General features: G+C 57.5%; 9 protein-coding genes across 9 annotated transcripts; 5 read left to right on the top strand and 4 right to left on the bottom strand.

Moving 5' to 3' along the window:
- Positions 1-93: 93 nt before the first annotated feature.
- On the bottom strand, positions 94-1,899 carry BJ171DRAFT_498481 (putative GTP-binding protein SAR1). Its single transcript, XM_053110379.1, has 5 exons — positions 1,640-1,899; positions 1,350-1,415; positions 863-966; positions 490-697; positions 94-332 (listed from the first exon to the last, which is right to left on the bottom strand). The coding sequence occupies exons 1-5, from the start codon at positions 1,800-1,802 to the stop codon at positions 301-303; spliced, it is 573 nt and encodes a 190-aa protein (XP_052968127.1). The 5' UTR covers positions 1,803-1,899; the 3' UTR covers positions 94-300.
- Positions 1,900-4,255, top strand: BJ171DRAFT_498479 (anticodon-binding protein). Its single transcript, XM_053110378.1, has 5 exons — positions 1,900-2,527; positions 2,641-2,925; positions 3,131-3,287; positions 3,433-3,821; positions 4,006-4,255. Exons 1-5 carry the CDS (start codon positions 2,180-2,182, stop codon positions 4,042-4,044), a joined length of 1,218 nt encoding a protein of 405 aa, XP_052968126.1. The 5' UTR covers positions 1,900-2,179; the 3' UTR covers positions 4,045-4,255.
- A 1,595-nt stretch (positions 4,256-5,850) lies between these two features.
- On the top strand, positions 5,851-7,404 carry BJ171DRAFT_558289 (cyclin-like protein; the record flags this gene model as incomplete). Its single annotated transcript, XM_053113144.1, has 2 exons — positions 5,851-6,462; positions 6,658-7,404. The coding sequence occupies 2 exons, from the start codon at positions 5,851-5,853 to the stop codon at positions 7,402-7,404; spliced, it is 1,359 nt and encodes a 452-aa protein (XP_052968125.1).
- Positions 7,405-8,140: 736 nt separating this feature from the next.
- BJ171DRAFT_498474 (uncharacterized protein) lies at positions 8,141-10,175 on the bottom strand. The gene is made up of 7 exons (XM_053110377.1): positions 9,914-10,175; positions 9,682-9,804; positions 9,322-9,586; positions 9,125-9,174; positions 8,882-9,032; positions 8,634-8,785; positions 8,141-8,487 (listed from the first exon to the last, which is right to left on the bottom strand). Exons 1-7 carry the CDS (start codon positions 10,100-10,102, stop codon positions 8,338-8,340), a joined length of 1,080 nt encoding a protein of 359 aa, XP_052968124.1. The 5' UTR covers positions 10,103-10,175; the 3' UTR covers positions 8,141-8,337.
- A 525-nt stretch (positions 10,176-10,700) lies between these two features.
- On the top strand, positions 10,701-14,596 carry BJ171DRAFT_597727 (uncharacterized protein). The gene is made up of 9 exons (XM_053114777.1): positions 10,701-10,867; positions 10,984-11,224; positions 11,354-11,583; positions 11,747-11,808; positions 11,974-12,498; positions 12,569-13,104; positions 13,226-13,721; positions 13,852-13,939; positions 14,118-14,596. The coding sequence occupies exons 1-9, from the start codon at positions 10,803-10,805 to the stop codon at positions 14,488-14,490; spliced, it is 2,616 nt and encodes an 871-aa protein (XP_052968123.1). The 5' UTR covers positions 10,701-10,802; the 3' UTR covers positions 14,491-14,596.
- A 283-nt stretch (positions 14,597-14,879) lies between these two features.
- Positions 14,880-18,063, bottom strand: BJ171DRAFT_580116 (amidase signature domain-containing protein; the record flags this gene model as incomplete). Its single annotated transcript, XM_053114013.1, has 14 exons — positions 14,880-14,969; positions 15,127-15,268; positions 15,388-15,464; positions 15,598-15,696; positions 15,817-15,872; positions 15,965-16,061; positions 16,294-16,574; positions 16,738-16,951; positions 17,054-17,134; positions 17,229-17,354; positions 17,427-17,492; positions 17,620-17,694; positions 17,783-17,878; positions 17,974-18,063. 14 exons carry the CDS (start codon positions 18,061-18,063, stop codon positions 14,880-14,882), a joined length of 1,590 nt encoding a protein of 529 aa, XP_052968122.1.
- A 2,063-nt stretch (positions 18,064-20,126) lies between these two features.
- On the top strand, positions 20,127-21,642 carry BJ171DRAFT_498467 (EAP30/Vps36 family-domain-containing protein). The gene is made up of 7 exons (XM_053110376.1): positions 20,127-20,195; positions 20,299-20,349; positions 20,445-20,583; positions 20,729-20,906; positions 21,073-21,208; positions 21,291-21,365; positions 21,510-21,642. Exons 1-7 carry the CDS (start codon positions 20,145-20,147, stop codon positions 21,597-21,599), a joined length of 720 nt encoding a protein of 239 aa, XP_052968121.1. The 5' UTR covers positions 20,127-20,144; the 3' UTR covers positions 21,600-21,642.
- A 159-nt stretch (positions 21,643-21,801) lies between these two features.
- BJ171DRAFT_498464 (rab-GTPase-TBC domain-containing protein) lies at positions 21,802-26,450 on the top strand. Its single transcript, XM_053110375.1, has 14 exons — positions 21,802-21,940; positions 22,646-22,687; positions 22,806-22,886; positions 23,429-23,682; positions 23,967-24,065; positions 24,171-24,241; positions 24,367-24,495; positions 24,610-24,675; positions 24,787-24,901; positions 25,075-25,181; positions 25,368-25,443; positions 25,586-25,713; positions 25,826-25,921; positions 26,025-26,450. The coding sequence occupies exons 1-14, from the start codon at positions 21,849-21,851 to the stop codon at positions 26,169-26,171; spliced, it is 1,503 nt and encodes a 500-aa protein (XP_052968120.1). The 5' UTR covers positions 21,802-21,848; the 3' UTR covers positions 26,172-26,450.
- Positions 26,451-27,029, bottom strand: BJ171DRAFT_498460 (mitotic-spindle organizing gamma-tubulin ring associated-domain-containing protein). Its single transcript, XM_053110374.1, has one exon. It carries the CDS (start codon positions 26,895-26,897, stop codon positions 26,682-26,684), a length of 216 nt encoding a protein of 71 aa, XP_052968119.1. The 5' UTR covers positions 26,898-27,029; the 3' UTR covers positions 26,451-26,681.
- Between the last annotated feature and the right edge of the window lie 212 nt (positions 27,030-27,241).

Below are 27,241 nucleotides of genomic sequence, written 5' to 3'. Positions count from 1 at the left end.
GCCTCGCCGACAGCTACGCTGGCACTCACTCACCCGCACTCACGAAACGCTTCGAGCACAGGGGTTGTTGAAGACGGCAAAAGTACATATTTACTCCTGATCAACTACTAGCGGACGCGCTGCAACAAATGAGAACGATGGATGGCTGAGGAAGGTTGGGGAGAAGGGGAGAAGGAACAGCGCCGAGCCTGGACAGGGGTGGGCGAGGGCATGGAGCGATGCAGCGCACTCCTTGGCGACCGATCGCACGGCTGTCCCGAGTCCCCATTCCGTCTTCCAGATCATCCGAGAGCCCAGGGTTTAGTTCATGTACTGAGACAGCCAGCGGATACCTACACAAGAATTACGATCGGTTAGTCGGCGCAAGGGGGTGTCGACTCTCGATAGCGGGACCGCAGCCACAGGAAGCAGCCCGTGAGACGAAGAGCAACAAGTCGCATGCGACTGGCGGGTGTGGGCCGGAGCGACATGCGCGGCGTCATCACTTACCCTCGCCGTAGCCCTGCTTGAGCTTGACGGAGCACATGAAAACTTCAATGGGACGGATATCCTTCAGAGGGACCTTGCCCTTTCCGGTGGTCTGGAAGAGGCCAAGCGACATGCGGAGCTGGTCCTCCGAGATGGCGCCAGGAGCATCGATCTTGTTTCCGAGAACCAAGAAAGGGGTCTTCTGCAGCTCCTCGATAGCCAGAAGGGACTGGAAGGTTGAGGGGGACGGGACGCAAATCTCGGTCAACGCTGGCGTGATCGACAACGCTGCCTGCCTCCCAGACATCCCCAACTTCTTGTATACAGCAATAGCACCCAGCGGGATAGAAATGGGCGAGGAGCCGGTGCGGGTGCGAGTGCGGGTGCTGCTTACATCCAGCTCGGCCTTGGACTCAGAAAGACGTTCATGATCAGCAACATCGACCAAGTAGACGATGCCGTCGACCTCAGGGAAGTAGTCTTTCCAGAGACGACGAGCTGTCGACCGGCCGTCAGTTGCACGAGGGTGACAGCGTTCATAGGTATGGTTGTGGAGCGTTGTTGTTTGACAAGAGAGAGAGTTGCCGTGAGGTGATTTGAATTATGTTGCCGATGCAGGCCGTTCCGATGAGGATTGATCACAGAGTAGCAGGAGTAGATTGAGATCAGATCACACAACGTGAGTGAGTGGTGACGTCTCGGCAACGAGGGGAAGAATGGCAGTGCAAGCCGGACCGCCGCCAGGGCAGGAATCCACACTTGAAAGGAGAGCAACTACCACCCAGAGAGCGGGTTGCTCGTCTTCTCTCGGGGGAATCTCTCGATCCATTGCCGCAATGCAACACCGTTGCCGACTGATAGACGGGATGTGAGCACGGTACCCTGCTTGTGACCACCGAGATCGTAGGTGGTGAATTTAATGTTTCCAATGGCAAGGTCCTCAGAGGCTGCAAATGCGGTGAATCGCAGAACAAGGGGAGATGAAAAGGGTGAGGCACCGAACGGACGACCATAGCTGCGATCGACGACAACTCGTCGCCCGATGGACAACGGCACGATCAAACAAGATCGAGAGCATCCTTGAATCAACGATGCAGGGAGGGAGGATGGAGCAGCAACGAGGCCAGGGATGTGGTGCTGCAACGAGAGGACGAAGGATATGCAAACATACTGGGGTGGAGGGTGGGGTTCAGTTGGGCGAGACGGCCGCTCTTGAGCATGTGCAGCAGTGTCGTCTTGCCGGCATTGTCCAAGCCCAAGAAGAGGATCTTTGCGTTCTTGTTTGCCAGTCCGAGACTGCTAAGGAGATCGAAGAACCAGTTGACCAGGAACATGGCGGACGCAGCGAGGGGGGGGGAGCAGGGATGGGGAAGGGCAGCAGACGGGCTGGCTGGCCGGCAGATGGAGGTGGACAAAATCGGGCAGCGAAGGAGCCAGCCGCCAAATAAAGCGTGCGAGAGGCACGCCGGGGAGCGAGAGCGCAGCGAGGGGCGCCGAGACGCGGCGAGCGACGGACAGCGAGACTGACGTGGCCAGCCAAGTGTCAAGCGGCCCTTGGCCTCAGTGCCAGAAAAGGCAGGTGCGTCGCGCGGGCCAAGGAAGGGGTGATGCTGCATGTGTCGTTGGCGATGGACGGGGTGGGCGGATATGTTCGGGCCGGTGCCGGTGCCGGTAGTCGATAGGCGAAGGCGAAGGCGATAGTCGATGGTCTATGCGAGTGGTCGATGTGATGCGATGCGATGCGATGCCGGTGCGATGCGATGCGATGCAAACGACTGCAGCATCTGTCCGCTTGTCCACACTGTCTCAATGCATGTGGCCAGCTGCTGCGCTTTCTGTCTGGTTCGTTTTTTTCTTTTTGGTTTGGTGGGTTGGGCGGGTGTCTGCTCGTGGTCCAACCAGCTCATCCAACCAGCTCGCCCAACGCACCCGTTCAGCCGACTCATCCAGCACACCATCCCATCGACATACTCTGGTATCTGCACCACTTCCCTCCCCAGACAGCACACCCATCATGCCGCGGCTCACGCTCAACACCCTCGACATCAAAAACAAACAGGCAAGCATCCGGCTCGTCGACAGCATTCGCAGACTCACCGATCACCGCCACGGACGGCGGGCTGCTCTCCATCGCCGCAACGGCGCTCATCTTCTGCATCGCTGGGTATCTAGAAACGTGAGGAGGTTTATCACAAGCTCAAGGCCGAGAAGGCCCGGGCCAAGCTCAAGCGCCGCCAGCAGCTGAAGAAGGAGGAATCCAAAGCTCCCGAGCTCAAGGACGAGCGCCTGAAAGCCAATGTGCCCAAGACCCTCGAAAGCACCCGGGAAGAGGACGAGACCCTTGTCCAAGACGACGAGGAGGTGTTCCAGGATGAGGACACGGACGAGTTTGCCGAGTATTTCAACAACGGAAGGCAGCCCAAGATCCTCATCACCACCAGCAAGGGACCGTGCTCTGTACGTCTGGGCTGATTTCGAGTTTGTCGCAAACCGATCTGGTGCACTCGGATTGGAGGGTTGCCTGCAACTCTGCCGACCGCAAAGCATCGAGCTTGTATGTTGCTTCTGCATTCGCGGATCAAGTTCACTCACCAAGGCCCTGCCTCTGCATCTGCTTCTGCTTCTGCATCTGCATCTGCTCTGCCTCGGGCCTGGCGCGCAGACAACATACGAGTTTGCCGAGGAACTTGTCACCGTCTTCCCTGGAGCCGAGTTTATCAAGCGGGGCAATCAGTTTGACCTGAAGCGCATCATTGAGCTATGCCAGAAGCGAGACTACACCGACGTCATTGTCATCAACGAGGATCACAAGAAACCCAGTAAGTAGCTGCTCTGTATGCTGTCGGGTCAGTCTCCTCATGCACGAGCTTGCGATTGTGATTCGCCCTCACCAAACCCGCCCGTGCCGACGAGCACTCTGCGGCTCCGCTAACATCCGCTCCGCTAACATCCGCTCGCGTCCAGCGAGCATGACCTTTGTCCATTTGCCATATGGACCCACGGCCCAGTTCCGTCTCTCCTCGATCAAGCTCAACAAGGAGATTTCCGGCCATGGCCGTGTTGGCCACGAAAAGCCAGAGCTCATCCTCAACAACTTCAATACCCGTCTGGGCCACACCATCGGTCGAATGTTTGCTGCTCTCTTCCCACACGTCCCAGAGTTCAAGGGGCGGCAGGTTGCAACCTTCCACAATCAGCGAGACTTTATCTTCTTCCGGCGGCACCGCTATATCTTCAGAGACGGCAAGCGCTGTGACTTGCAAGAGATTGGCCCGCGGTTTACCCTGAAGCTCAAGAGCCTGCAGAAGGGCACCTTTGACACCAAGGGGGGCGAGTACGAGTGGATCTTCAAGGTATGTCTTGCATGCTGTGTTTGCCGTTCATGAACCGCCGCTCCGTGGGCAGCGCGGGTGGTTCGTTGTCGTCTTTGAGTGTTTTTACACCATGCGGCTCTCCCACACGGGGCGATTCAACCGAGTCTACGCTGTCGATTGCATACTCATTCCATCGGCCTCTGTGCCCTGCCCAATCTACCAGCCCGAGATGGAGACAAGCCGAAGACGGTTCTTCCTGTAGCAACTATGCGTTTGACTTGGACGGGCTTGAGAGGCGGCGCTCGCAGGGCACATGGCACTCTGTTCCGAGGACGCCGATCGCCTTTGTTCTGTATCTCGAATACACTCATGTCTTTGGATCCCAGCGGCCGCCGATCTTTGCGACAGCGGATATGGGCACTATGGAATATGGCTGCGATGGTTTGGCCCTCGACGACCAATGCGGATCACTGCCAGCGGACATGCGGTGCATCCCTCGAGCAGATTCACATCGCCCTCCCCCCCCCTCTCCTCCATGCGGCCCATGCGGCGATGCAGGCTGGTGCGCATATGCGACCTGACACAGACTCACCCTCCAACCCAATCCAACCCAACCCGACACAACCCATGCCCGCAGGCCCCTGGCTGCCCACCAATTTGGTCCCAAAACGGACGAAATGAACCGCCCGCCCAGGCCCGATCGCTCACGTGCCGCGGCCTCGCTTTTTTTCTCGCTCGCTCTCGCGGGGCTCTCGCGCGGCGTCCTCGCCCATCTGGCCGCCAACCCGTCGCTGCTCTCGCTCGCTCTCTTCTTCCTCCCGTCCTCCTCGATATCCTGCCCAGACCCGCTTGTCCTCCAGCAACCTCCCCCCCCCATCGTTTGCTTCCCGTTCCCGTATCGGCTTAATCGTGTGGCCTGTCTTGCTGTCGCCTTGCCTACCGCTCCCTCCCTCCCTTGCCTCTGGCTTTCTCTTTTCCAGCCCACCGGCTGACCTTTTGTCCGGGCGGTCTCCCCCCCCTTCCGTTCACTGGTTCCTCCATCCTTCTCTCACAGCCAGCACGCATCCCGCTTGCTCTCCTTTTGTGCATCTGCTTCCAAAACCAACGGATCATCCGCATCAGCGTCATAGCCACTCAGTGAGGTAAGCACGCACCGTAGATTCCCGGTAGGCGATCGCCTCGGTCTGCACAAAGAATTGCGTGTGTCTCTGCTTTGCTTGGGATGACGGCAGCTTGGTTTGCGTTGGTGTCGCATCGCTGTACTCTCCTGGGCTCCTCAGATGCAAAACGCATGCATCAAGGGCTGAGGGGGGGGGCCTTGCAACCAGCGTGTCCCAACGAGCGTCCGGCTCGCTGTCGGAATCCCGGAATCTCTGAGATTCTGGTGGTTCTCCCCACCCGTGTCATCCTTCTGCACGCGTTTTCTTTCGATGCCGACCCCATCTTTCCCGCCAACTCCCGCCCGCTCCCCCTACTCATGGCCATTGCCGTCTGCGCCATCCCACCGATGTGTTGATTCGTGATGCTTCAGGCCCGCATCTTTGCTGCGCTTTGTACCCTGCCGATCGGTCCCTCTTTCCCTCTCTCGATTGCTCCTGCGGCCTCTCCGCAAGACATTGGCCAGTGCTGCTGCTTTCCCACAGCCACTGAGACACACCGCGATTGCTGCCTCCGCACTCCTCTATTGGTTTTCAGTCTCTGTGTGGCTGCCGGTCCAAATGGCGACTCGACCTGGAGACGGCGTATTGACGGCTTCTTTTGGCACTGGCCTTTGTCGCTCTTTAGCATATAATATTCATAATTCACACAATGACAACTCAGGTACTCGTTGTCTCTGTTTTTGCATCGATACTCCCCATCGCTCGATGCCCTCGTGCTGCTCTGGCCTGTTCGCTAATCTCTCGACCGCGATGTCATCCAGATCCAGCCACGCACCCGGCGAACGCTAAGCTCGCTCCGCTCCGTCGTGAACGACGAAAACGTCGGCCTGAACCCGGCACTCAAAACAAAAGTCTCCGTCAAGGACTCCACCAATGCTATCCCCCACAAGCATCTTCCTGCCACCAAGATGGCCCTTAATGCCTTTGCCAACCTCAAGGGCGGCGAGGTTGCCTCGCGCACTCGCTCCCGGGCCGCCCTTTCGTCCGTCAGCAACAACATCAGCACACAGGCTCAGCGAGCACCGCTTGGCGAAAAGCCCCCCGTCAAGAGCTCGCTGAAACCCTCGCGCCCTCCCGCCGAGGAGAACGCTGACCCCAAGATGGATGAAGATACCCATGCTCCCGTCCACCGTGCTCCTTCTACCCGCACTGCAGCCGCCTCCGCCGAGGAAGTCAAGGCCGAGAGCGGCGCCCCCGAGCAGCCGCAGCGTCGCGCCCTCCGATCGAGAAACGAGAATGCCACCGAGGTGGCTCGCCCTCCTGTCAAGCGAACCCAGATCCCCGTGCCCAAAGCTGCCCACCATGCCGCCGAGACTGCTGCCCCCGCTCCGGTGCGCCATGAAAAGACTAACGTCCATCCCCTTGAGGACCCCATGGACACCGATCAGCCTGCCCAGAAGAGGGCCAAGATCCAACCCGCCGCCCCCGAGTGGGACGATCTCGACGCCCCCGAGGCCGATGACCCGATGATGGTCACGGAATACGTCGGCGAGATCTTTGAGTACATGAAGGAGCTTGAGGTGTGTCTCGCCACGCTTGTATGATGTCATACTGTCGAGCCGCCTTTGCTGTCGCGCTGTCATGCTGCTGTGCCGATTGTTTCCGTGTCGTTGTGCCGATTGCCCGTGGAACATCTTGGCCCCTCTGATGTCCATATATCCACTTCCGAGCGACTAACACCGTTCCCATCGATGCTGTCTGTTGCACCGCCACAGAAAAACACACTGCCGAACGCCAACTATATGGACGACCAGAAGGAGCTTGCGTGGAAGATGCGCGGCATCCTGATCGATTGGATGATCGATGTCCACAACAAGTTCCAGCTGCTGCCGGAAACCCTCTTCCTTGCCATCAACATTGTGGATCGCTTCCTGTCCCTCCGAATCGTCTCGCTCATCAAGCTGCAGCTTGTCGGCCTGACGGCGCTCTTCATTGCTGCAAAGTACGAGGAAGTCTGTGCTCCGTCCGTGAGCTATTTCATCCAGCTTGCTGGCGGAACGTACACCGACGACGAAGTCATCAAGGCCGAGCGCTATGTCCTGCAGGTCCTGGACTTCTCCCTCCAATACCCCTCGCCTCTCTCTTTCCTCCGCCGTGCCTCCAAGGCCGACGGATACGATATCCAGAGTCGCACTCTGGCAAAGTACCTGATGGAGGTCGCGCTGATTGAATACCGCTGCCTGGAGTTCCCTCCTTCGCAGGTCGCCGCCGGCTCCCTGTACCTTGCCCGCCGCATGCTCGGCCGCCACGACTGGGACGCCAATCTGGTACACTACTCTGGATACCGCGAAGCGGAGCTCCAGAACATCACTGCCCTAATGATTGCCTATCTGAGCCGCCCCACCAAGCACGAGGGGCTCTTCAAGAAGTATGCCGCCCGAAAGTACATGAAGGCCAGTATCTATGCTCGCGACTGGATCCACAAGCAAAACGAGCAGTCGGATGCCTCGGATGAGCTGTAAAGGAGCAATGCAGGCACACACCCCCCCCCAGCCTGCTGTGACTCCTGCCAGTGCGATGACTTTTGACAAGTCCACCAAGCCTGGTATTTGTGCCCTCACCCACCGCTTCCTATCACTTTGACACAGCTGCGCTGCGCATCGCTGTCGTCGTGCAGCTACTTTGGCCCGGAATTCATGTTAGATACTGCCCATCACCACCACCCCCGCTCTCTTTGGCTTCACTCACCTTTTTTTTTTGCTGCTCAACAAGCTCCTCCCCCCAAGGCGCTTTCATATACATAGTTCTCTTTGAGCTTCCCTCCCACTCCAATGCTGCCGCCCTTGCGTGTATCTCCCTCGTTCTATCGATTGCAATTTTCTCAGAAGCACACCGTTCCCCCCCCCCAAGCGGTCGCCCTTCTGATGGAGCTGTTCGTCTTCTCATTCGCGCATGGCTCCCAAGCTTCGCCTCTCTGGTCTCAGCATCCGCCCGCCCGTCCCCTCTACCTCTCTCAGCTCGTGCTCTCTCTCTCTCTCTCTTGCTCCCGTCCTTGCTATTTATTCCAGAGCCTCAGACAGAAATTCCCCCCGCTTCTGTCTTTGGAGTTCGCCCTCTATCCGATTGCCCACTTCCCATCGACAATGTATATTTCTATACGTTTATCGATTTCCTCGAGCCCATCCCCCTCCCCCTCCCCCTCCTCTGTTCTTTTGCACGGATTTGTCTTCAGTTACGGAATGATTCATATATTGCACGCTTCCTTCGTACACGCATAACGCTCCGTTGTTGGAGTGAGGCTGATCGCATTTGGGCATAGTCAGGACGGGCCAAGGACAGATGGCAACGCCCCTCTCTCCCAGCTTTGCATGGGGGTATTCAGCAGCGTCAGGCCGGCACAATGGCCGACGAGCCAAAATGGCGAGCATTTCGGGCCCTTGAAACGGACGGAATCTTCAAACAAGCTTCTTTGGTCGCTTCGCCTGGCTCTGCGCCGCTTCCTCGGCCCGTCGCTGCAGTGTCTCCAAGTCAACGACGGTGCGCTTCGGCTTGGTTGCTGCTGCCGGCTTTGGAGGCTCTGCTGGCGCCCCTGTGGTCGAGTTGGCCTGCTTCGAAAGGTCGATGGGAATCCCAAGGGGTCAGCAGCAAACCTTCCCGCCGTTGCTTTCCCCTATCCAGGCTTTCCAGTGCCAGGATCCGAACACCCTTGCCTGATGTCGTCGTGGACAGGCTCCGCCTGCAAACACTGTACCTGGCGGTCTTCGTTGACCAGCGCGCTCCGCTGCGACTGCAAACTCGCCGTCTCCATTGTCTGGAACATGCTCAAGGAGTCGAATGTCCAAGTCTCTTGCTGCGAACTAGGCCCGTTTCTGGGCCCACGGGACGGAGCCCCCAAATCGATATCTGCCACGACGCATGTGGTTTTAGAGCAGCACAACCTTCTGCTGGAGAAGAAAGGAGTGTGTGCGAAGCCGAACGGGTACCCGGAATCCTACCCACCTCGCTCGAGGCTGCGGAGACGGTCGATCTGTCCAGTGGCGGTGGTCGTCGAGCTGTCCTGGATCCTGGCCAAACAAGACTGGTAAAGGGACTCGTCGCCCCGGAAGAACTTCATGATGTTCTCGGGATGTGTCCGGGGATCTACTGGATCCTGGAAGGCGGCCACGATTCGAGGAAATCAGTATGCGCTTTGGTGGATCGCATCGTGCGGGGCATTGCCTACAGGCGCTATCGTATCTGTACCGTTTCAGATGGTGCTTCAGGGTCGTCGAGATCGCTTGCGTTGACATCGACTGAGATCGATCGTGCGGGCGGCGGCGATTGTCCAGGCACTGCGTCAGCACGATAGCATGGCACAGAATCATCCATGCAGGCAAAGACATCCGGCTGCACAACCAAGCATTTGACAACGGCGATAGAATCCAATACGATGCACTTACATGAGCCTGGTGCTCTGATGCCCTGGCGGGCCACGATATCTTGCAGGTCCCTCAGCTCACGGGCATACTCGCGAAGCATGCCCCTCAGGCGCTGGGACCGGAGGCGATACTCGTCTGCCATCAGCATCAGTGGCAGGGTGACATGCGTGGTGACCATGTCGCCCAGTCTCGGGTCGGTCGAGCTGTCCAAGCGATCGAGCCGGAACGTGAATTCGATCGGGAGGAGCCGCTCACGGTCCACATGGCCCTTGGCCTCGACCAGGAGCTGCTTCGTCGGGAAGGTGCATACCTGCTCCATTAATCATGGGACATGACAACGACTGGCCAGCTGAGGCGCTGCTCAATCAGATCGAGACTCACATGGCCATGATCGGCGATGGTGATGCTGTGCTGCGTGCCGTCTGGGTCCGCTGGCTGGAGAAGGTTCTTCAAGAGTAGAAAGAGATCCTTCATGTCCGTTGATGCGAGCTCTTTGGCATAGACCTGACAGCACACGGACCGACCGATGATGCCGACCGAGACGTTGTCGTTGGTGAGCAGCGAGCTGGGCACAAGCAGCACCCAGGCGGGGCGGACCAGCGATCGCTCTTACATCGACGTCTGTGGCGACCCTGTCGGCGTCGTAGCGGGTATGCCACCAGTCGCAGAGGTCGGTTGCCAGCAGAACGAACTCGTCCTGGGCAAAGTGGGCCTTGAGGTGGAGGCGGAGTCGTTCGCCCGAGTCTGTGCGGGTGCACGACCGGATGGTCTGCCACGGCAGCTTGGCGAGGCGGTCGTCCATGTGCGGTGGTTGATGGTTGATGATGTGGTGGATGATGTGATGGATGATGTTCGGTGGTTGATGTGATGGATGATGTTCGGTGGTTGATGTGATGGATGATGTTCGGTGGTTGATGTGATGGATGATGTTCGGTGGTTGATGTGATGGATGATGTTCGGTGGTTGATGTGATGGATGATGTTCGGTGGTTGATGTGATGGATGATGTTCGGTGGTTGATGTGATGGATGATGTTCGGTGGTTGATGTGATGGATGATGTTCGGTGGTTGATGTGATGGATGATGTTCGGTGGTTGATGTGATGGATGATGTTCGGTGGTTGATGTGATGGATGATGTTCGGTGGTTGATGTGATGGATGATGTTCGGTGGTTGATGTGATGGATGATGTTCGGTGGTTGATGTGATGGATGATGTTCGGTGGTTGATGTGATGGATGATGTTCGGTGGTTGATGTGATGGTTGATCGCTGCTTTGGAACCGCTCTCTGCAGCATGCCAGCCACAGCCAGGTGGCCAGCGACGCGTCTCCCGGCCGCGGCTGTCCCTCCCTTGCGCCGGGTCTGTCTCGCCAAACCTTCCTGTCCCTCGTCTCCTCTTCGCCCTCCTCATCTGCTGGACCATCTCTCGTCCTCTGAGGCTGGCTGCTCGACTTTCCATCTCCTCCAGACCCCGTCTTCACTGCCCCATCGTTTCCAACAGCCATGAGCGACACCAAGGGTCCCTGGGTGTGCACCAAGGGCGTCTCGGTTCATGACTTTTACATCAGGCAAGTCGCATCGCCAGCGATGGCCACTGGCGGGCTGCATCCCGGAGCTTCCCCGCTCGTCGTCCGTGCCCGAGTTCCCGTCCATGTCTCTGACAGCTGCTCCTTGCCTCCCGTAGCCAACGCCGAACAACCACAAACTTTGCCTTCCTGCTGCTAAACGAGCTCTCCGAGAGCTCATTCCAAGACCGGCCCGTCCACTCGTTCCTGCCCCACACTTGCATGAAGTGGAAGGGCGTCGATGTCAATCTGCAGTACGTCGAGGGCATCCGCCACTCGTCCGTTGTTGTGCTCCTCATTGCTGAAGCCGACATGAAACGCATTCAGATCATGACCGAAGAAGAAAAGCTGTTCCTCGATGTAATGTTGCCCGGGCTACACTGCATGTTCTGCTGCACCGCAAGCTAGAGCTCTCTCGCCAGGCGCACGCTCGCACAGCGGCCTGACCCACTGACTGACTCGTCATTTTCTCCGCCTCGGCTGTACCAGTGGGAGCACGCCGTCGACCTCATGGACCAGTTCCAGGCCGTTGTCCAACCCGTCTTCGTCGGCACCGTTGCAGAGCGCATGAGAAAAAAGAGCGACGTGCAGTCCTTCCCGAACACCCTCCACAACAGCGACCTGAGTCCGAGAAAATACACCATCCGCCAGATTGTCCAGCGTATTTTTTCACTGACACCCATTTTTGTTGCTTCACAAAAGCTGGAGATTGCTAAACGGTAAGTGTGCATCGTGCTCCGTTTTCGCAGCAGCATGTTGCGAGTTGACTCTACAGTGCAACGGCGAGACCGCTCGCTGAGAAGGCCAAGAGGGCGGGCGGTAGGTAGGGCAGCTCCGATACAGCAGCTGGGTCCCTGACACCACGATTCGCTGCATGGCCAGAATCGTCCCAGGCCTCATCGAGACCCTGGGAAGAGCCACACAGTCGAATCTCCCTCGAAACGGTGAGTGCCTTTTGCCGATACTTCTGCTGCCTGCTTTGTCGGTGTGGCTTGGTCATTGGATCTCCTTCGAGGGTTTGCCCAGATCGCCATCGCTGGACCGCTTGCTGCTACCGCGGAGCACTCACACTGGGGTCGTCCTCCTCCTGATACGGCCATGCCCTGCAGAGACCGCCAAGTCCATCCTGATCGTGCGGTCTGTTGTCGGCGAGGAGCGCGAGGAGTCTTCGGCCGTGGTTCGGTTCACCAACTCGACCGACGTGGCCAAGATCAGTGTCGACGACATGGATGTGGACCGCCGAGTCAACGACGCCGGGTGCCTTGTCTTTGTGTTTTCTCTTTCGGATTCCAAGTCGCTCTGGAAGCTCTTGAGTGTGGTGATGAAGTACCGCAACAAGATCGAGGCCGCAGAAAAAGCTGGTAGCAAGCCGGACATTGCTCCGTTCTTGGTCGTCGGCACCGATGCCACCGATTCCCGCCGCTTCATCTCGACCGAGCGTGCGCATCAGTTCCTCCAAGGATTGGGGCCTGAGATTGTCACCTTCATCGAAGTCGATCAGGCGACTGGCAAGGGCATGGACCTTGTAAGGCAGCTTTCGTGTCGCATCGCAGCGGGCGAGCTGGCCACGATCCGCAAGGAGATTGAGAGCGGCATCACTCTGCCTATCTACGCCATGAAGAACATGCTGGCAGGTAAGTGTCGCTGCAGGCCTCCGTTGCGTATACATCCGCGACGCTGACATGCGCACGCTCGTTTGTCTAGACACCACCGAGCGCCCAGCCCTCCCGATGCCCGCTCGCACAGGTCCGCCGCCTGTTCCTCCCAAGCCTGCTTCCATGTCGGGTCCGCGACCACCAGATCCGGTTGAGTCCGAGCCTGCGGCGGAGTCGCCTTCGATGGGTCGGTCAAGGTCACGCCCGGGCTCGGGTGCTCGCCCTCAGCTGGAGCCAGTCTCCATGTCCCGCACCAAGTCGAAGCCAGTCCCAATGTCGCGCACCAAGTCCCACAGCAAATCCCAGAGTCCGTCGCCTTACTCGGACTCGATCCCACCACCCGTCCCTCCCAAACCAACGACTTTCATCACACCCACTGACAACGAGGCTGAAGCGCCCCTCCCGCCCCCGCCTGCGACTCTGTCTGCAGAATCACGGACTTCCAACTTGAACAAGATCGTGGAGCTTGCCGACAACATTGAGGAGCCCACGATCGAGGAACAAAAGAACGCTCTAGAAAACGCAGACCAGGATATCGAGGATATGGAAAACTCAGCGTCGACAAACGACGAAGACCAGGACGAGGTACGAGTTTGTGACGGGCGGTGGAGTATGGTCTTGCGAAAGGCAGCAATCACGGAGAAAATCGATCCTCGCCCTCAACTCACTGCTCCACCACTGCGTTTCGCCTCGCCCGGTCCTCCAGGATCCCTTGGCTGCCAAGGACATCATCAGTGTTGCAGTTGTTGTGTCGCGCGACAACGTAGAGACCGCTCTTGGACTGACACAGCAGCTCCAGCAAGCCCAAGCGGCAGACCCATTCGCCGAGTATTCTTTCACCTTCCATCCCAGCTGGAGTCTCGGATCGAAGGAGCCGTCGTTCCTTGATGTCGAGGCCATCCACAAGGGAATCGAATTCGATGCCTCGCTAATCCGGGCAGCCGATGCGGTCATCCCTTTGGTTTCGGCTTCGTTCATGGCGGACAGCGTGTGCACCAAGTGTCTGGTCTATGCCAACCTTCATCGAAAGAAGATTGTTCCGTGTCTGCTGGAGTCAGACGACGGAAGCATCGACCAAATGAGCGGCGCCACGGACTTTATTCTCAGCGGATCGCTCTACTATCGCATCAAAAGCCCTGCCAGCCCCACTGTCATCAAGAGTATTCAAGATGCCATCGCCGTCAAGGAGAGCTGGAAAGCAGGCAAGTGACTTACCGGCTGAGCCGACAGCTGGATCGGTCCCTTGTTGCTGCTTGTGAATGCGACTGCATCCGATCGTGATAGCTGGGCGGCATCAGCGTCCCTGACTTGCGTCATCTCCCTTGGCTTTAGTGGATTATGTCTTTTTGAGCTACAGCTGGTCGACTCAGAGCTTTGTCATTCGCGTCAATGCCGAACTGCAGCTTCGCGGATTCCAGACGTAAGTGCTTCTGTGCTCCTGATGGTACCGCGGGCGCCCCTTCGTCTCTGCGCCTTTGATATCAACTTCATTATTGAGTCTGCACCCCCGCCACGGACGAGGTCGAGTTGATAGTCAACGGCTGCATCAGGTCTAACTCGTCCTTGTCGCCCCCCCCCTCGTTTTCTCGCATCGCCAGCTGGATGGATCTGGATCAGATGCGCGGACAGATCTACGATCAGATGGCAACGGGCATCGACGGATCCAAGGGAATCGTTTCCTTCATCAACAACAAGTATGTCGAATCCGACAACTGCCGCGGTGAGCTGACCTATGCTCGCATCAAGAGGAAGCCCATCATTGCCACATGGATCCAGACCGATCTTGCACTGCAGAAGAGCTGGATCGGCCCTGTGGTGGCCACCCGGGTTGGTGAAGTGCACGTGAACGACGCCGACAAGATTGCCAGCGCCGAGTTTGACCAGTTTATCAAGCGGCTCGTTGACTACATCCAAAACATTCTTGGCCTGCTTCCCAGTCAGCATGGCGATGTGTTGGATCTTGGAAACTGAATAGTCACTCTGGCCAGTCCCCCCCCCTCACCTGTCGAGGCGGAGCGCGAAGCCGCCACAATGGTCTAATAAACTGTGCGATTCCAAGAATATCGCCCCCTCACAAACGAGCACGGTTCACATTGGCGGAAAACGAGACACCGCAGTGATGCTTTGCACCTTGGAAGATTGTTCAGTTATATTGTCCGAGTGTCGTATAGTTCTCTAAACTCAAGAGGCATATTGATCATAGAGCAGACCCAGTTATCCTCGGGGAGGGGTTCATAGGGTGAGTCATGTTCATAGAGGCGATTCATATTCATAGAGATATTCAGCGCAGTGCAAAGTGCACACGACCTTGGCGACCAGCGGTGGTGGCGGGAGGGAGGGAAGGAAGGAAGGAAGGCAGATTAAGCAGTAGGAGGGTAGGGCTTGCCAATGTCTTGGATAAACTTGGGAGGAGCTCTGGCCTTGAGCTTTTGCTCCAGGGCATAGGCATACTACAATAGGAGCCGAGCGCGATGGGCACAGACGTGGGAAATCGTTAGCATCGCTGCACTCTGGATCGAGCTTCGAATAGAAAATCGAGCCAACCACAAAGCCACACTCTGTCCGGGCGAGCTGCCGGAGAAGCGGCTGAGCTTGATTGCCACGAACCTGGATCAGCTTATCTTCAGTATAGGGCAAGCCAACAAAGGCAAGGCCGACGGGGAACTCCTTGGTGGGCAGCTGCAGCGCGTTGAAGTAGGCGTCGAGGTAGATGTCCGATCGACCAACAGGGACGGTGATGACAGGGAATCTGTAGGGATGTGGTTTCAGTTAAGCACGCAGATGTCGAGGGGGTGGGAGCGGGAGTTCAAAACTTGGACAAATCAGAGTGTCCCATTTGTCGTGAGCCACATGAACAGCCAAACCTACCCGCAAACTGCAGCCAAGCTGACGACGTTGGAGAACCCAGGGGCGACGACCGCATCAAGTTGGCCGTCCTTGAAGATCTAGATGACGGAGGGACGGTGGTTAAGCAGAACCAAAGTCCGTTTACAGGGCTGTCTGCGCCTTTGTGCTTGGATTGTTTTCGCCAGGCTTCGCTGTGCCACAGACACTGCCGAGTCTCAAAGCGAACCATACCTTGGTGAACACGTTGATGGCGGTGGTGCGGTTCTGGTTGCCTTGAATGTAGGCTGGATCGGAGAATCCGTTGGTGGCCTCGGCTTGCAAGAAAAGTTCCTGTGACGAAGCATCGATGAGACGATGAGGGACAATAAAAGACAATGGGCGTGATGGAAGGAAGGCATGGCAGACGGACGCCGACCTCGGTAGGGCCAGTCATCTGTGCCCGACCCTCACCTGTCCCCAGATGTTGTTCTCCTCTCGTGGGTCGTTGATGTTGTATTGAATCAGATCTGTGATGAGCGGAAGTACGAATGTGAGACGTCGAGTCCTATGGCGGATGGGATGTCGACAACCGGCGTAGACGGGTGCGTTGAGGACCCACCAGCAAGACTCTTCATCGGAGAGTTGCCAATAGTTTGAAGGTACGCCTGGATGTCCTGCTTGAAGTCGGCAAGGAGAACGGGGAACTCGAACGAGATCTAGATCGTGGATCCGTGTGGTTGCATATTCAAGTTGTAGTTGCGCCAGGATCGAGATGCAAGCAAGTATCAAAGTGTGGCCGGAAAGGCACGTATATGCACGCATAAGTACATAGAATTATGTTGCTGGGTATCCAACGCTACCATGGTCGAGTGGCACCGGATCGTGTGCGCGGCGGCAAGATGCGACTGTATGCACAGGGAGAGATGCTGCATGTCCCGCTCGACTTACGTCCATCGCCGAGGGGTCCACGTTCTGCAACTGAGCTCCGAGGTCAGAGAGGGCGCTGAGACTCTGGTTGGCCGTGGCGTACTCGTATGCATCGCCGACGGGGTCAAAGTAGGCATTGACGACGCCGAGATTGGCGTTCTTGAGGCCGTCGGCCTTGAGGTAGTTGAGATAGCTCTTGGGCTTCTTGCCCTTGCCTGGAGCCGACGACGAGTCCTTGGGATCGACGCCAACGATCACATCAAGGACAGCAGCGACATCGGCAACGGTGCGTCCCATGGGCCCTGCAGATGACGATACGATGGTCATCCACAACAGTTATTCACATGCGCGTCCCAAGGCGAGGACCAATACAATATCGATGGCACCCCAAGTTGCCTGATCGCAAATGGTGACGATTGCCCTTTCCTGACCACAAGCGACAAAAAACCATCCGTGTGACCTTACCGACAGAGTCTTGGTGGTGCGAAATGGGGATAACACCGGTTCGGGATGTGAAGCCGACTGTGGGCTTCAGGCCGACAATGCCGTTCAGCGACGACGGGCAGATGATGGATCCATCGGTCTCCGTACCCAGGGCAACGGTGACCAGGTTGGCCGTGGCAGCAACGGCGGAACCAGAGCTGGAGCCGCACGGGGTGGCGTTGAGGACATAAGGGTTCTGGGAGCATCGGCAGGATTGGGATGTTCCGGGTTATGAGAGCGCTTGAGTACCCGATACGCCTCCTCTGGCGTATCCACAGCCGCCGTACATGTCACTCACCATCGTTTGGCCACCGCGCGATGTCCAGCCTGAAGTGTTGGTCAGGTTCGATCGGAAGTTGGCCCACTGGGAGAGGTTGGCCTGGTCGGCATTGCGGACGGGTTCGTTAGGCTCCATTGACGACGCAGGAACGAATAGCCGCCCGTACCAGACACCGAAGGTGTGTTGGACGAACCTTGCCAAAGATGATGGCACCTGCCCTTCGCAGCTGCTGGACGACAAAGGCATCGTCGGTCTTGGAGCCCAGAAGGGCGAACGAGCCAGCGGTGGTGTTGAGCTTGTCGTTGGTGGCAATGTTGTCCTGAATCGACATTCCGGTCAGTCAGTTCGATGACAGGAGTTGCAAGCCCATGCATCGGAACCAGGACCCTACCTTGAGGATGATGGGAATGCCGTGCAAGTGCGGGAGAGTGCAGCATTTCTGCTTGCAAGCAGCGCGCTGGAAGTAGACAAGAAGCCAGCAACGATGGATTGCATCCGACGACAAGTGACCGCGGGTCAGTAATCGGCACCAGGATCCCGTGCAGAGTGTCGGCGGCAGGCGGCTGGGAACATGGATCACCCACCTCATCGTCGGCCTGCTGCGCCAGAGCAGCGGCATCGGGGTTGATTTCGATGATGGAGTGGAGGGAGGCATAGGGCTGTTGGAGAATGGCAAGGCATGTAAGCGGCGGAGGTCGCGAAGATGCAATACAGCGGGTAGAGAAGGACACACTGCAGCCAGCTTACCTCCTGCGAGGCTCGGTCGATGTATGCCTGGATGAGCTGGACAGAGGTCAAGGTCTCGGCAGCAAAGGCATCCCGGATGTCGGCGATGGTGGCTTCCTGCGGAACGAAACTGACGCTGCATCAGTGTGTGCGATTTTCTCTGGTCATAGCAGGCCGGAATCAGCGGGCTGGGTTGGCATGCAGCCACGCACCTCCAGGACGAAGCCGGTGCTGGGCATGGCCTGAGCTTGGAGGGCGAGGCAGAGAGAGGAGAGGAACAGGGTTGCAGAGAGGAGCTTCATCTTGGCGAGGGCAGGCGGGACAGCGTACGGGACGGGCAGGACGAGCGGGACAGCACCGGCTTTTGAGGATCGCTTGGTTTGCCCCCAGCAAAAGCCCATCTGAGCACCAAAATCGCCGCGGGGGGGCATGACCAGCACCAACCCAAACACAAGAGCGTCGGCTGGAAGGAGGCTGGGAGGCGAGCGCCCCAACGCTTTGTTTGTGCTGCAGGGAAAGAGCATTTGTCCGCGATGCTGCCACGGGAAAGACGAGGGACAGCCGGCGAACCGGAAAGGCATTTCGTTGTACACTGTGGGGGGTCACACGGGCGCCGACCACCCCTGTGCAAAGGACGGCTCGGCGAGGTGTTCACCCGGCCTTCGACAGCAGCCGCGCCGTATCGTACAGGGGGTCGAAATAGCGAGTCGCTGCAGATGCAGCCACTGCAATTCAGCAAGAAGACAGATCTCAAATGGGGGAGGAAGACACAGAGCAAAGCACAATATCGCTGGTTTGGGTACAGATCAAAGCCGTTCAGCCGGATCGATCGGCATCAACCGATCCACAAGCCATCCGTGCGTAAATGTCCCGTTACAAAATTGATTCGCTGTAAACGCCCGCAATCCTCGCCACAGGACTTGCACGGCTTTCGTTGCGGTCTTGGCGGTTGACGCCGGCCGCAGCCCCAAACGAAGCGATGTTGGTGTATTGCAGCCCCAACTACGGATGCCCTGACCCACAGTGCAACAACTGTCAGCTTGCTGTTTCGGTAACCTTGAACTCAACCTGCAATATAGATGGAAGCGAATCGGGTACATTCTATATAGATTATCGACGAGGCCCTACTTTGCTCGACTCCGCTCCGCCACTCTCGTCGGTTTGATCACCGGCATCATCGGTGGTCTGGTCGGTAAGTTAGGTTGTTTTGCACTGTCGCGATATGGGCTGTTTTGCGCTGCCATGATATGGCTTCTCGCGGAGATGGGGGTTGTTTCGCCAACAATGCTCTCCGTCAGGCAGCCTTGCGCACCATCGGCATTGCTCTGGTCAGCAGCATCGTGTACTTGCTGTGTCTCGAGACCTTCACATCCATGCTCTGGATCATATCCATATCCCCTGCGCAATTCTATGAACCCGACCCTGCAACGATCTGCCGCAGCCCTCGCCCTGGCCGTAGGCGGGGTGGTGCTCCGGTACATATTCAAATCCCGAAACAAGAGACAGAACGAAGCCTATCCAATGGCAGCCATCGCCAGCCCCACCGAGCCTGATGCTTCTGCGACACTCCAAAACGACCAGAGCGCTTCCCTCGGAGCAACTCTATCCCCGCTGCAAGATATTCAAGCAAGTCCTCCTCCGTATCGTTTGCCCAGCCAGTTCCCGGTGCAGCAACCGCCCGAGTCGTCGAGGGCATATGGCACTTACATGCCCATCAACGTAAGCATCTGCTGGCTCTCAGGGGCAAATTGCGACTTTTGCTCTCGCCGCCGATGTATCGTGCTCATACCCTCGTATTCGCCTGTATTCACAGGCTACGGGACAATACAATATGCAAGCCGGCAATCCTTTCTCCAGCCAGCCAATTACTGTCCAGATGAGTCACCTCCCAGACAATCTCGGTTCTCTGCCAAGCTATCGAACGTCTAACCCAATTGACATATGCGTCGGCATCCCTGAGGCCTCGGAGGCTCCCAAGACTAAACAGTAGTCCGAGCCAGCAACCTGTGCCAGGGATGACTCTGTCGTTTCTCGCTTCTAGCAACTTGCTCCTATCTGCCCGACCAGCCTGTCGGGAATGTAACTGCAGCACCCTCGACTGTGAAGTCGTATATATGTATCTTGGTCTCGATCCACTCTTGATACAGCGTATCGAGACCAAACGAGAGACCTTCTCGTTGCGGCAAGATCCACACATCCGTGCTGCAGCCAGGCCCAAAGAGATGTGCACCATATCCAGGAGAAAGCGGGGCGCTTCCCGGACATATGATCTGTGATTCGCCAGGTTGCAGTGATCCGGCATTGTCGGCACTGGGATCGAATCGCGCATGTCAGTTGTGCGGGCGCGGCGCTCTTGCTGCAACCTGCTCTCTCCTCATCAACAATGTCCAGGCGGATCGGCATCAGCGGCCTCCAGCGGCAGACGCAGGAGCGGGTGAGGGTCGCCGTTCGCTCGACTCTGCTGCCGATGCCCATCGGGGCTCTGTGTGTCTAATGCGGTTGCTCTGATCGACTCTTCCTCCCTCCCACATCTTCAGGAGGCTTTCCGGGACGCCGGCAATGCGCTGGCTGTCCAGCAGCTCGAGCAGGTAGGCTCTGCGAGGCCGACACACCGGGCAATCTGAAGCATGACGCACTGGCTATCTGGAGCATCGCACTCTACGCTCACACGACGGTTCACCAGCTCCAGGCCCAACTTGCCTCGTTCAAGACCCACCTCGAAGCATTTGCAGTCAAACACCGATCCGACATCCAGAGAGACCCCATATTCCGCGCCCAGTTTCAACGAATGTGCAACAACATCGGTGTCGATCCGCTTGCATGTACGGTGTCTGCCTGGATGAATGGCTCGCCGTTGCCAGCGATAATCGCCGGCCGGTTGGTGGCGAGCGGGTTGAGCAGCCGGAATCATGCTGCTGCCCTTGGTGCCCCCGTGGGTTAACATGCCGCTTGCTGACTCTCCGACAGCAAAGAAGGGGTTCTGGACAGAAATGCTTGGGTTTGGCGACTTTTACTATGAGCTCGGCATCCAAATAGCCGAGTGCTGCCTGGCGACTCGCGAGAAGAATGGCGGTGTCATCGAATTGACCGAACTCAAACGGTTGGTGGAGAGGACTCGGGGCAAGTCCTCCCAGCCCATCTCGGAGTACGTTCACATCGCAGCCGCTGGATAGCATTGGATAGCATTGGATAGCATTGGATAGCATTGGATGGGATTGGATAGCATTGGATAGCATTGGATAGCATTGGATGGCATTGCTCTCCGTCGTTGACCATCTTCACCTCCTCGTCGTCGTCGCAACCTCATTTAGAGATGACATTCTCCAGAGCATCAAGAGCATGGCGGCTTTGGGCAGCGGGTTCGACATTGTGACTGTTGGCGGCAAGCGAGTTGTCATCAGTGTGCCCAAAGAGCTGAACTCGGACCTGGGCACGCTTCTCTTGGTGGTTTGTATGATGCACCCATCGGACCCATGCTTGCGCTTGGCTCGCATCTCCGGATCTACTGACACCGACCCGGCATTTGCAGATGGGGCAGTTCACAACCGCGGCCGAGGCAGCCAGCACACTGGGATGGGAAACGCAGCGAGTCCAGCAGGCTTTGGTGAGTTGCCTCAGCAGCCCTCATACATCCAGAAATCCGGCGTGAAGCCGCAGATCGTCCAATGCCCGTTCGAGCTTGCTGAGATGTCCGCCGGGCACTCTGTCGTGAGCAAGCACTCATCCCGAATCTCCTCTGCTCAAACAGGACGAGCTGCTGCGAGATGGGATCTGTTGGGTCGACGAGCAGGCCCAGCCCGCCCAGTATTGGGTGTCTGGGCTGTTTGGTGGGCTGTAGATTCGACTGCGGGGCACAAATACAGTCCGATGTGTATAGCGAAGCGCCGGGCTTGAGGGAGGGCGAGATGCGAGTGGGGTAGTCGAGCCCGCACATGCCATGCTCGAGCCTGGATGCGGCTGCCCCTATGCATCCCCGGTGCATCCCAGTGCATCCCCGGTGCATCTGGCTGCATGGGAATCGAGTCAGTCCAGCCTCGCCACGCTGGCCACGCTGGCCCGCCCGAGTCGTCGCCCTCCTCGCGCTTGCATGTCTGCAGGCTTTGATGCTCGTCAACTCGCCGCCAACAGCGCAATGCCTGACATGATTACCGATGATCCCAACGCCGCAGCTTCTTCGAGGTAAATCCGCTGCGACGCTTGTCTCTCGTCCGTCTGACCTGGCCCCGGTTCTGCCTCGAGCAAATCGGCCCGATTGTGCCCGCATGGTCTTGCCCCCTGCGATCCCTACCAGTCGTCCACCCAAGCAGCACCCAAGACGATAGCAGCAACTCTGGTCCAACAGCCACAATATGGCCAAGCCGTTGGTGGAGGCGGCTGGGGTGATTGGAGGACTTCACGGCCGAGACCCATTGTGTGCGCTGCAGCGAAGACTCTTGGTCGATGCTGGCTCAGACTTGCCCATTTGGAGAGTTGCGTCGACACATCGAGCAGCACGGCTCCTGCGAGGGGATACCATCCTTCGTCGTTCTCGTTCAGAAGCCCATCCCGACACCACATCCAAGTAACGCAAGACGGCACTTGCTGATTTCCATTGGGCATCATCGTTGCTCGCCGTCTGCCTTCAAGTTGGGCGTTGTTTCATGTATACCGCCAGCACATCGAGGGCTTCGTTGCATCGTCGCATCCGCCCGACATCCCACTCCCGATGACATCAGAACCTGTTCGCATGCTGGCAACGCACCTGCAGAGACTAGCAGGGTGACGATTACACCAGGTCGCTGGGATCGGCGCTAACAATCCTCGTCTCTCTTTGCTGCCTCGACCCTGCTGCCTCGGCTCTGCTGCCTCAACTCTGCTGTCTGATTCTGTGGCCCATACGTTCAGGAAGACAACCTGGTTCAAGAACAGTCTTCATCTCCCTGGAAAGTACGTACCCTGAGCGCAGACGCTGTGGGTCTCGCTGATGTGGATGCTGTCAAGCCCATCGGCCCTCGGCTGAAGAGGAGCATGAATCTGATCACCTCGTTGTCTGGGGCTTGCGCAGAATCACTTCCACGACTGCTCCTTCCAAGGGCACTAGCTCGCATTCTGGAATCGGCCTCGGCGCTGGAATCCTTGGAGCAAGGTGGGCTTCTGTCGCAGCGGCCATACTGCCCGGCTATGCTGTGCAGAATCGTTACTGTGTATGAGTGCTCCCGGCAGCGGCGGCGGCTCGGTCTCCCTGGCGGGATGCAGAGAAAGTGCCAGGAATGGAGGGAGGGATGGAGATGGTTGAAAGGCCCTGGTTGCTTTGGTCATTCCGCCTCCGCTGGGCCTCTCGGCTCCGGGGTCTGCAAGCTCCGGGTTAACAGGCTGTCATCTAAATTCTCTCTCGTCCTTCCTCGGATATCTGCCGCTGTGATCTGTTCGTCCCATTCGGTTGCCCGGGCACTGCCGGTTGTGATATTGATGCTCCGCACATTATTTGATCGCAGCAGGTACAGCGGCATATCGGTTGACCAGTTTCCGAGGACCAGTCCCTCCGATTGTGTGCAACTGGAGAAGAATGGCAGTACACAACCAGGGCTGGTCTGGTCCGAGGATGTCTGTGCTGATCAACCTGATCGTCATCGCCGATCCACATCCTTCGCTGATCTCCCTCTCTCGCTCTCTGTCCCGCTGGCTGCTCAGAGGCGCTCCGCATCTTGCCGAACCGGCCTATAGCAACAGCAAAGCCGACAAGAGCTCCAGAGAGTTTGCTGCATTTCTCTCTGCTACCGACGACGAGTGGGACTCAAAGATCGAAGTCCGCAAAACCGATCCAAAGATGGTTGGAGGTGGGCTGGCCGATATGAGCAAGAATCCCAGCCATGCTGGATCATCGAACGCTCTCAGGAGCAGCATAGACAACTCTCCAAAGAAGGGCAGTCCAATGACCGAAGGTGGGCATGCGGCATCTCCCCGATCCCCTGCGGTCCGCTACTCGATGTACAATGCCGGACACCCGGCAGCTGGCGATTTACGATGATATTAACTCGACAATCGGCATCATCATTCGCCATCGCAACGCGACACCCCTTATTCTCGCAATATCTCTGGTACCACCACAACTATCCTATCTCGGTTGCATGGATCGCTGCCTCGGCGTGACTTGACGAACGACCGCACCAATCGATCGATGTGCGCTGACGTCCGACCTGCTTCAATATCGGAATCTTGCGGTCAGAGGAGTCCAAGATGCTTGGCGAGATCGCAAAGCTAAACAGCATGCAGATACGCTATGCCAAGTTCCGGACCCTTCTCGAGCAGCCAAATATTGATCTTGGTGCGTTGAAGCACGATTTGCTGCTGCTCTGATCGGACGACGTCGATTGCTGTGCGGCGAAGGTCGCGGCGTCTGGCACTAACCACATCTTTGGTGTGTATGCAGACCAATTACGAAAACTCAGCTGGATGGGCATACCCGAGGAGATCCGGCCTACTGTCTGGAAGCTGTTGATGGTATTGTATTCCGGGCCGCGAGCCGAGCTGCGAGCCTGGCTGCGGGGCCGGCCCGATCGAAGAGTCGCTCGCCGGTCAGTGCTGCATACCTGCATGCTCATGCATTTGTTGCGAATGCTGCACAGAACTACCTCCCGTGTAATTCCGATCGGAGAGAAGCCACCCTCACGAGGAAGAGAAAGGAGTACGAGGAGTCGGTGGCCCAGTCGTTTGGTCGTGGCAAAGCCGGACTGGACCAATCGCTATTACATCAGGTACGAGAATAAGCTCTTGCCATGCGGGTTCGGGGCGGGTGCTTGGGACCCGCAGGTTCGCTCAAGCAACATCGCTCTCTTTCGACACTCACTCCATGAATCTTGGTCACTTAGATCCACATCGATGTCCAGCGGACCAACGCAACGATTCCGTTATATCAGAGCACAGCTATCCAAGAGGTGCGGCCGTCTTCATCATGAGCACTACAAGGCGATGCCGATGTCGATGCTGATGGAGATGGCAGCGAATGACCTGGAACGACATGTGCTTATTCGGTATGCTTCTTACAGGCGCTAGAGAGGATTTTGTACTGTTGGGCCATCCGACACCCCGCCAGTGGCTACGTACAGGGCATCAACGACCTCGTCACCCCGTTCTTCCAAGTCTATCTACAATCCTATGTCTGTGGGTATCCGATGCGTCCTGGAAGCCGACCCGAGCGGCTCGTGTTGTCTTGCGTTGCGTCACTTCGTACTCGTCGATCGCCTGCCACAGTGGACACGGCGGCAAGGAGGTATTTTGCATCCCACGACCGATGCGCTGACTGCCGGACCATCCTCGTTGGTTTATCGACACAGCGGGAGATGTCGAGAAGACCGATGTCTCCAAGATCAAGCCGGAAACCCTGACGGAAGTTGAGGCGGACTGCTTTTGGTGCTTGACAAAGCTCCTGGACGGCATTCAGGTGAGTCAATGCGAAAATGCGCTTGCCATAACCAAGGTCTATTTGAGAGGCGAGAGGGACTACTGGGAGCCACCGAGTGCTCAAGGTGGCCGTACTGGCCCTGAGGAACCGGCAACATAGGACCGATACGGTTATCTGTTTTGCAGCTCGCGCCGATTCTTGACTGACTGTCGCTCGTATGTGTAGGATAACTATACGCACGGACAGCCAGGCATTCAGCGACAGATGACCCGACTGGCAGAGTTGATCAGCCGCATCGACGGTAGGGCGACGAGACAAGCTGTTGTTTAGACCAGATGATGTATTGGAAGAAAGGAAAGCTCGGTCGACCGCGAGCGCCAAGGACACCTGGCTGAGTCCTGTGCCTGAATCTCCCCCCCGGTGCCGATTCATCTCCCCACCAGCGCCGCTCTACAACCATTTTCAACAGCACGAAGTCAAGTTTGTACAGTTTTCATTCCGGTGGATGAACTGCCTTCTGATGCGAGAGATATCGCTCAAGAATACGATCCGGATGTGGGACTCTTACCAGGTGCGTCTGCCCTCTCGTCTCCTTTCGAGTGAGTCCGGGATCTGGAGGACGCACATCTTTGCCGATGTCGAAAGCGGTCGCTAACGCAAGGGACCGATCTATGGCAACCCAGGCCGAAGGCGCCGACGGATTCTCGGAGTTCCACATCTATGTCTGTGCAGCATTCCTGATCAAATGGAAGGACCAGCTCAAGAAGATGGATTTCCCGGTATGGCCCATGTTTCCCCAACGCTTGGCTGTGGCGACGATACATGTCCCATACCTCTCGGTGCACTTGCGATACTCACGAACGTCCTCATCGTCCTCCACAGGATATCATGATGTTCCTGCAAAATCCTCCGACAAGCGAATGGGACGATAAAGACATTGAGCTCCTGCTCTCGGAGGCGTTCATGTGGAAGGCGCTCTTCCATAACTCGCCGAATCATCTGTCTGGCACGGGTGCAACCAACTCATAGCGGCGCTGCCACACGAATCGTCAGCAGTCACTGTTCCCGAAGGAATACGCTCTCGCTGCTCTGCGCCATGACGGATCCTGATTGTTTTCGTATGTCCGCTTGACCTCCGTGTTGGCTGAGCAGTTGAAGGGTTTCGAGTAAATGCAACCCGGGGTGCTTGCAGTGAAACTCGCACTCATCCGCATCGATGCTCCAGCTGAGACTGCTTCAGTCAAAAATGCATGCGCATTCCAATATATTGGCCCGGCGCGCGGACAGGGTGAGGACCAAGTCAGGACTGCTTGAATTCGCACGTCCACAGCCCACATCTTTCCAGCACCAGGAATCAGCCTTGGGCAGTCCTGCTCATGGTGTGGTATGCGAGAACAGACTTGGATGCGGCAAGCGACAGCGCCGCCGTACCGACGAGGGACAGCACGACCAGCGTGTGGGCCGACAGATGGCGTGGAAAGGGACAGGCCGGGATAGCCGACACTATCCGGTTGCAGAACGGTGGACTGGATTGATACTTCAAGGCCTTGATCCAGAGGGAGCGGTCGCTTCGGATGCACCCTCTCGTCTCAGATCCTTGATGACGGCCGCAAGAGCCTCGGGATTGACTCCGCTTTCGCAGAGCGAAAGACACAGACCAAGAGACTTTCGGTCAAGCCCGGTGTTGAGCAGCTGGGAGATCTCGTACAGAATGTCCATAGTCTCGCGGGCTTCTTTGATCGACGGCTCGTCCATGCTGCGGCTGCACTCGATGGGTCGATGGTGGGTGTTCCGGAAAGCAAATCCAAGTGGCCGCAGGGTGGTGCTAGTGGGATATCGATCGATCGACTGAGAGGTGACGATGCCTGGTTGTTCGCAGAGCGATCGGGATCGAAGGCCGAGACCGATCCCCCAAGAGCGAGGGCGTCCTCGCCTGCTCTCGCCTGCTCTCGCCGAGATGGCGCCGGATCGATCCGGCTTGGAAAGAGACAAGACCCCTTGCCTCTTGCGCCGCTTGCGCCTTGCCTGCCGTCGCTATCTGCTCTCGCTGCGCTCTCGTGCGCTCCTCGCTGCTCGCACGCTCTCGCCTGTCCTGCTGC

The sequence above is a fragment of the Polychytrium aggregatum genome (genome assembly GCF_025602895.1).
Source record: "Polychytrium aggregatum strain JEL109 chromosome Unknown BJ171scaffold_12, whole genome shotgun sequence".
In the NCBI taxonomy this organism is placed as follows: domain Eukaryota; kingdom Fungi; phylum Chytridiomycota; class Chytridiomycetes; order Polychytriales; genus Polychytrium; species Polychytrium aggregatum.
Note: the sequence above shows the minus strand (reverse complement) of the source record. Positions and strands in the feature narration are given on the sequence as shown.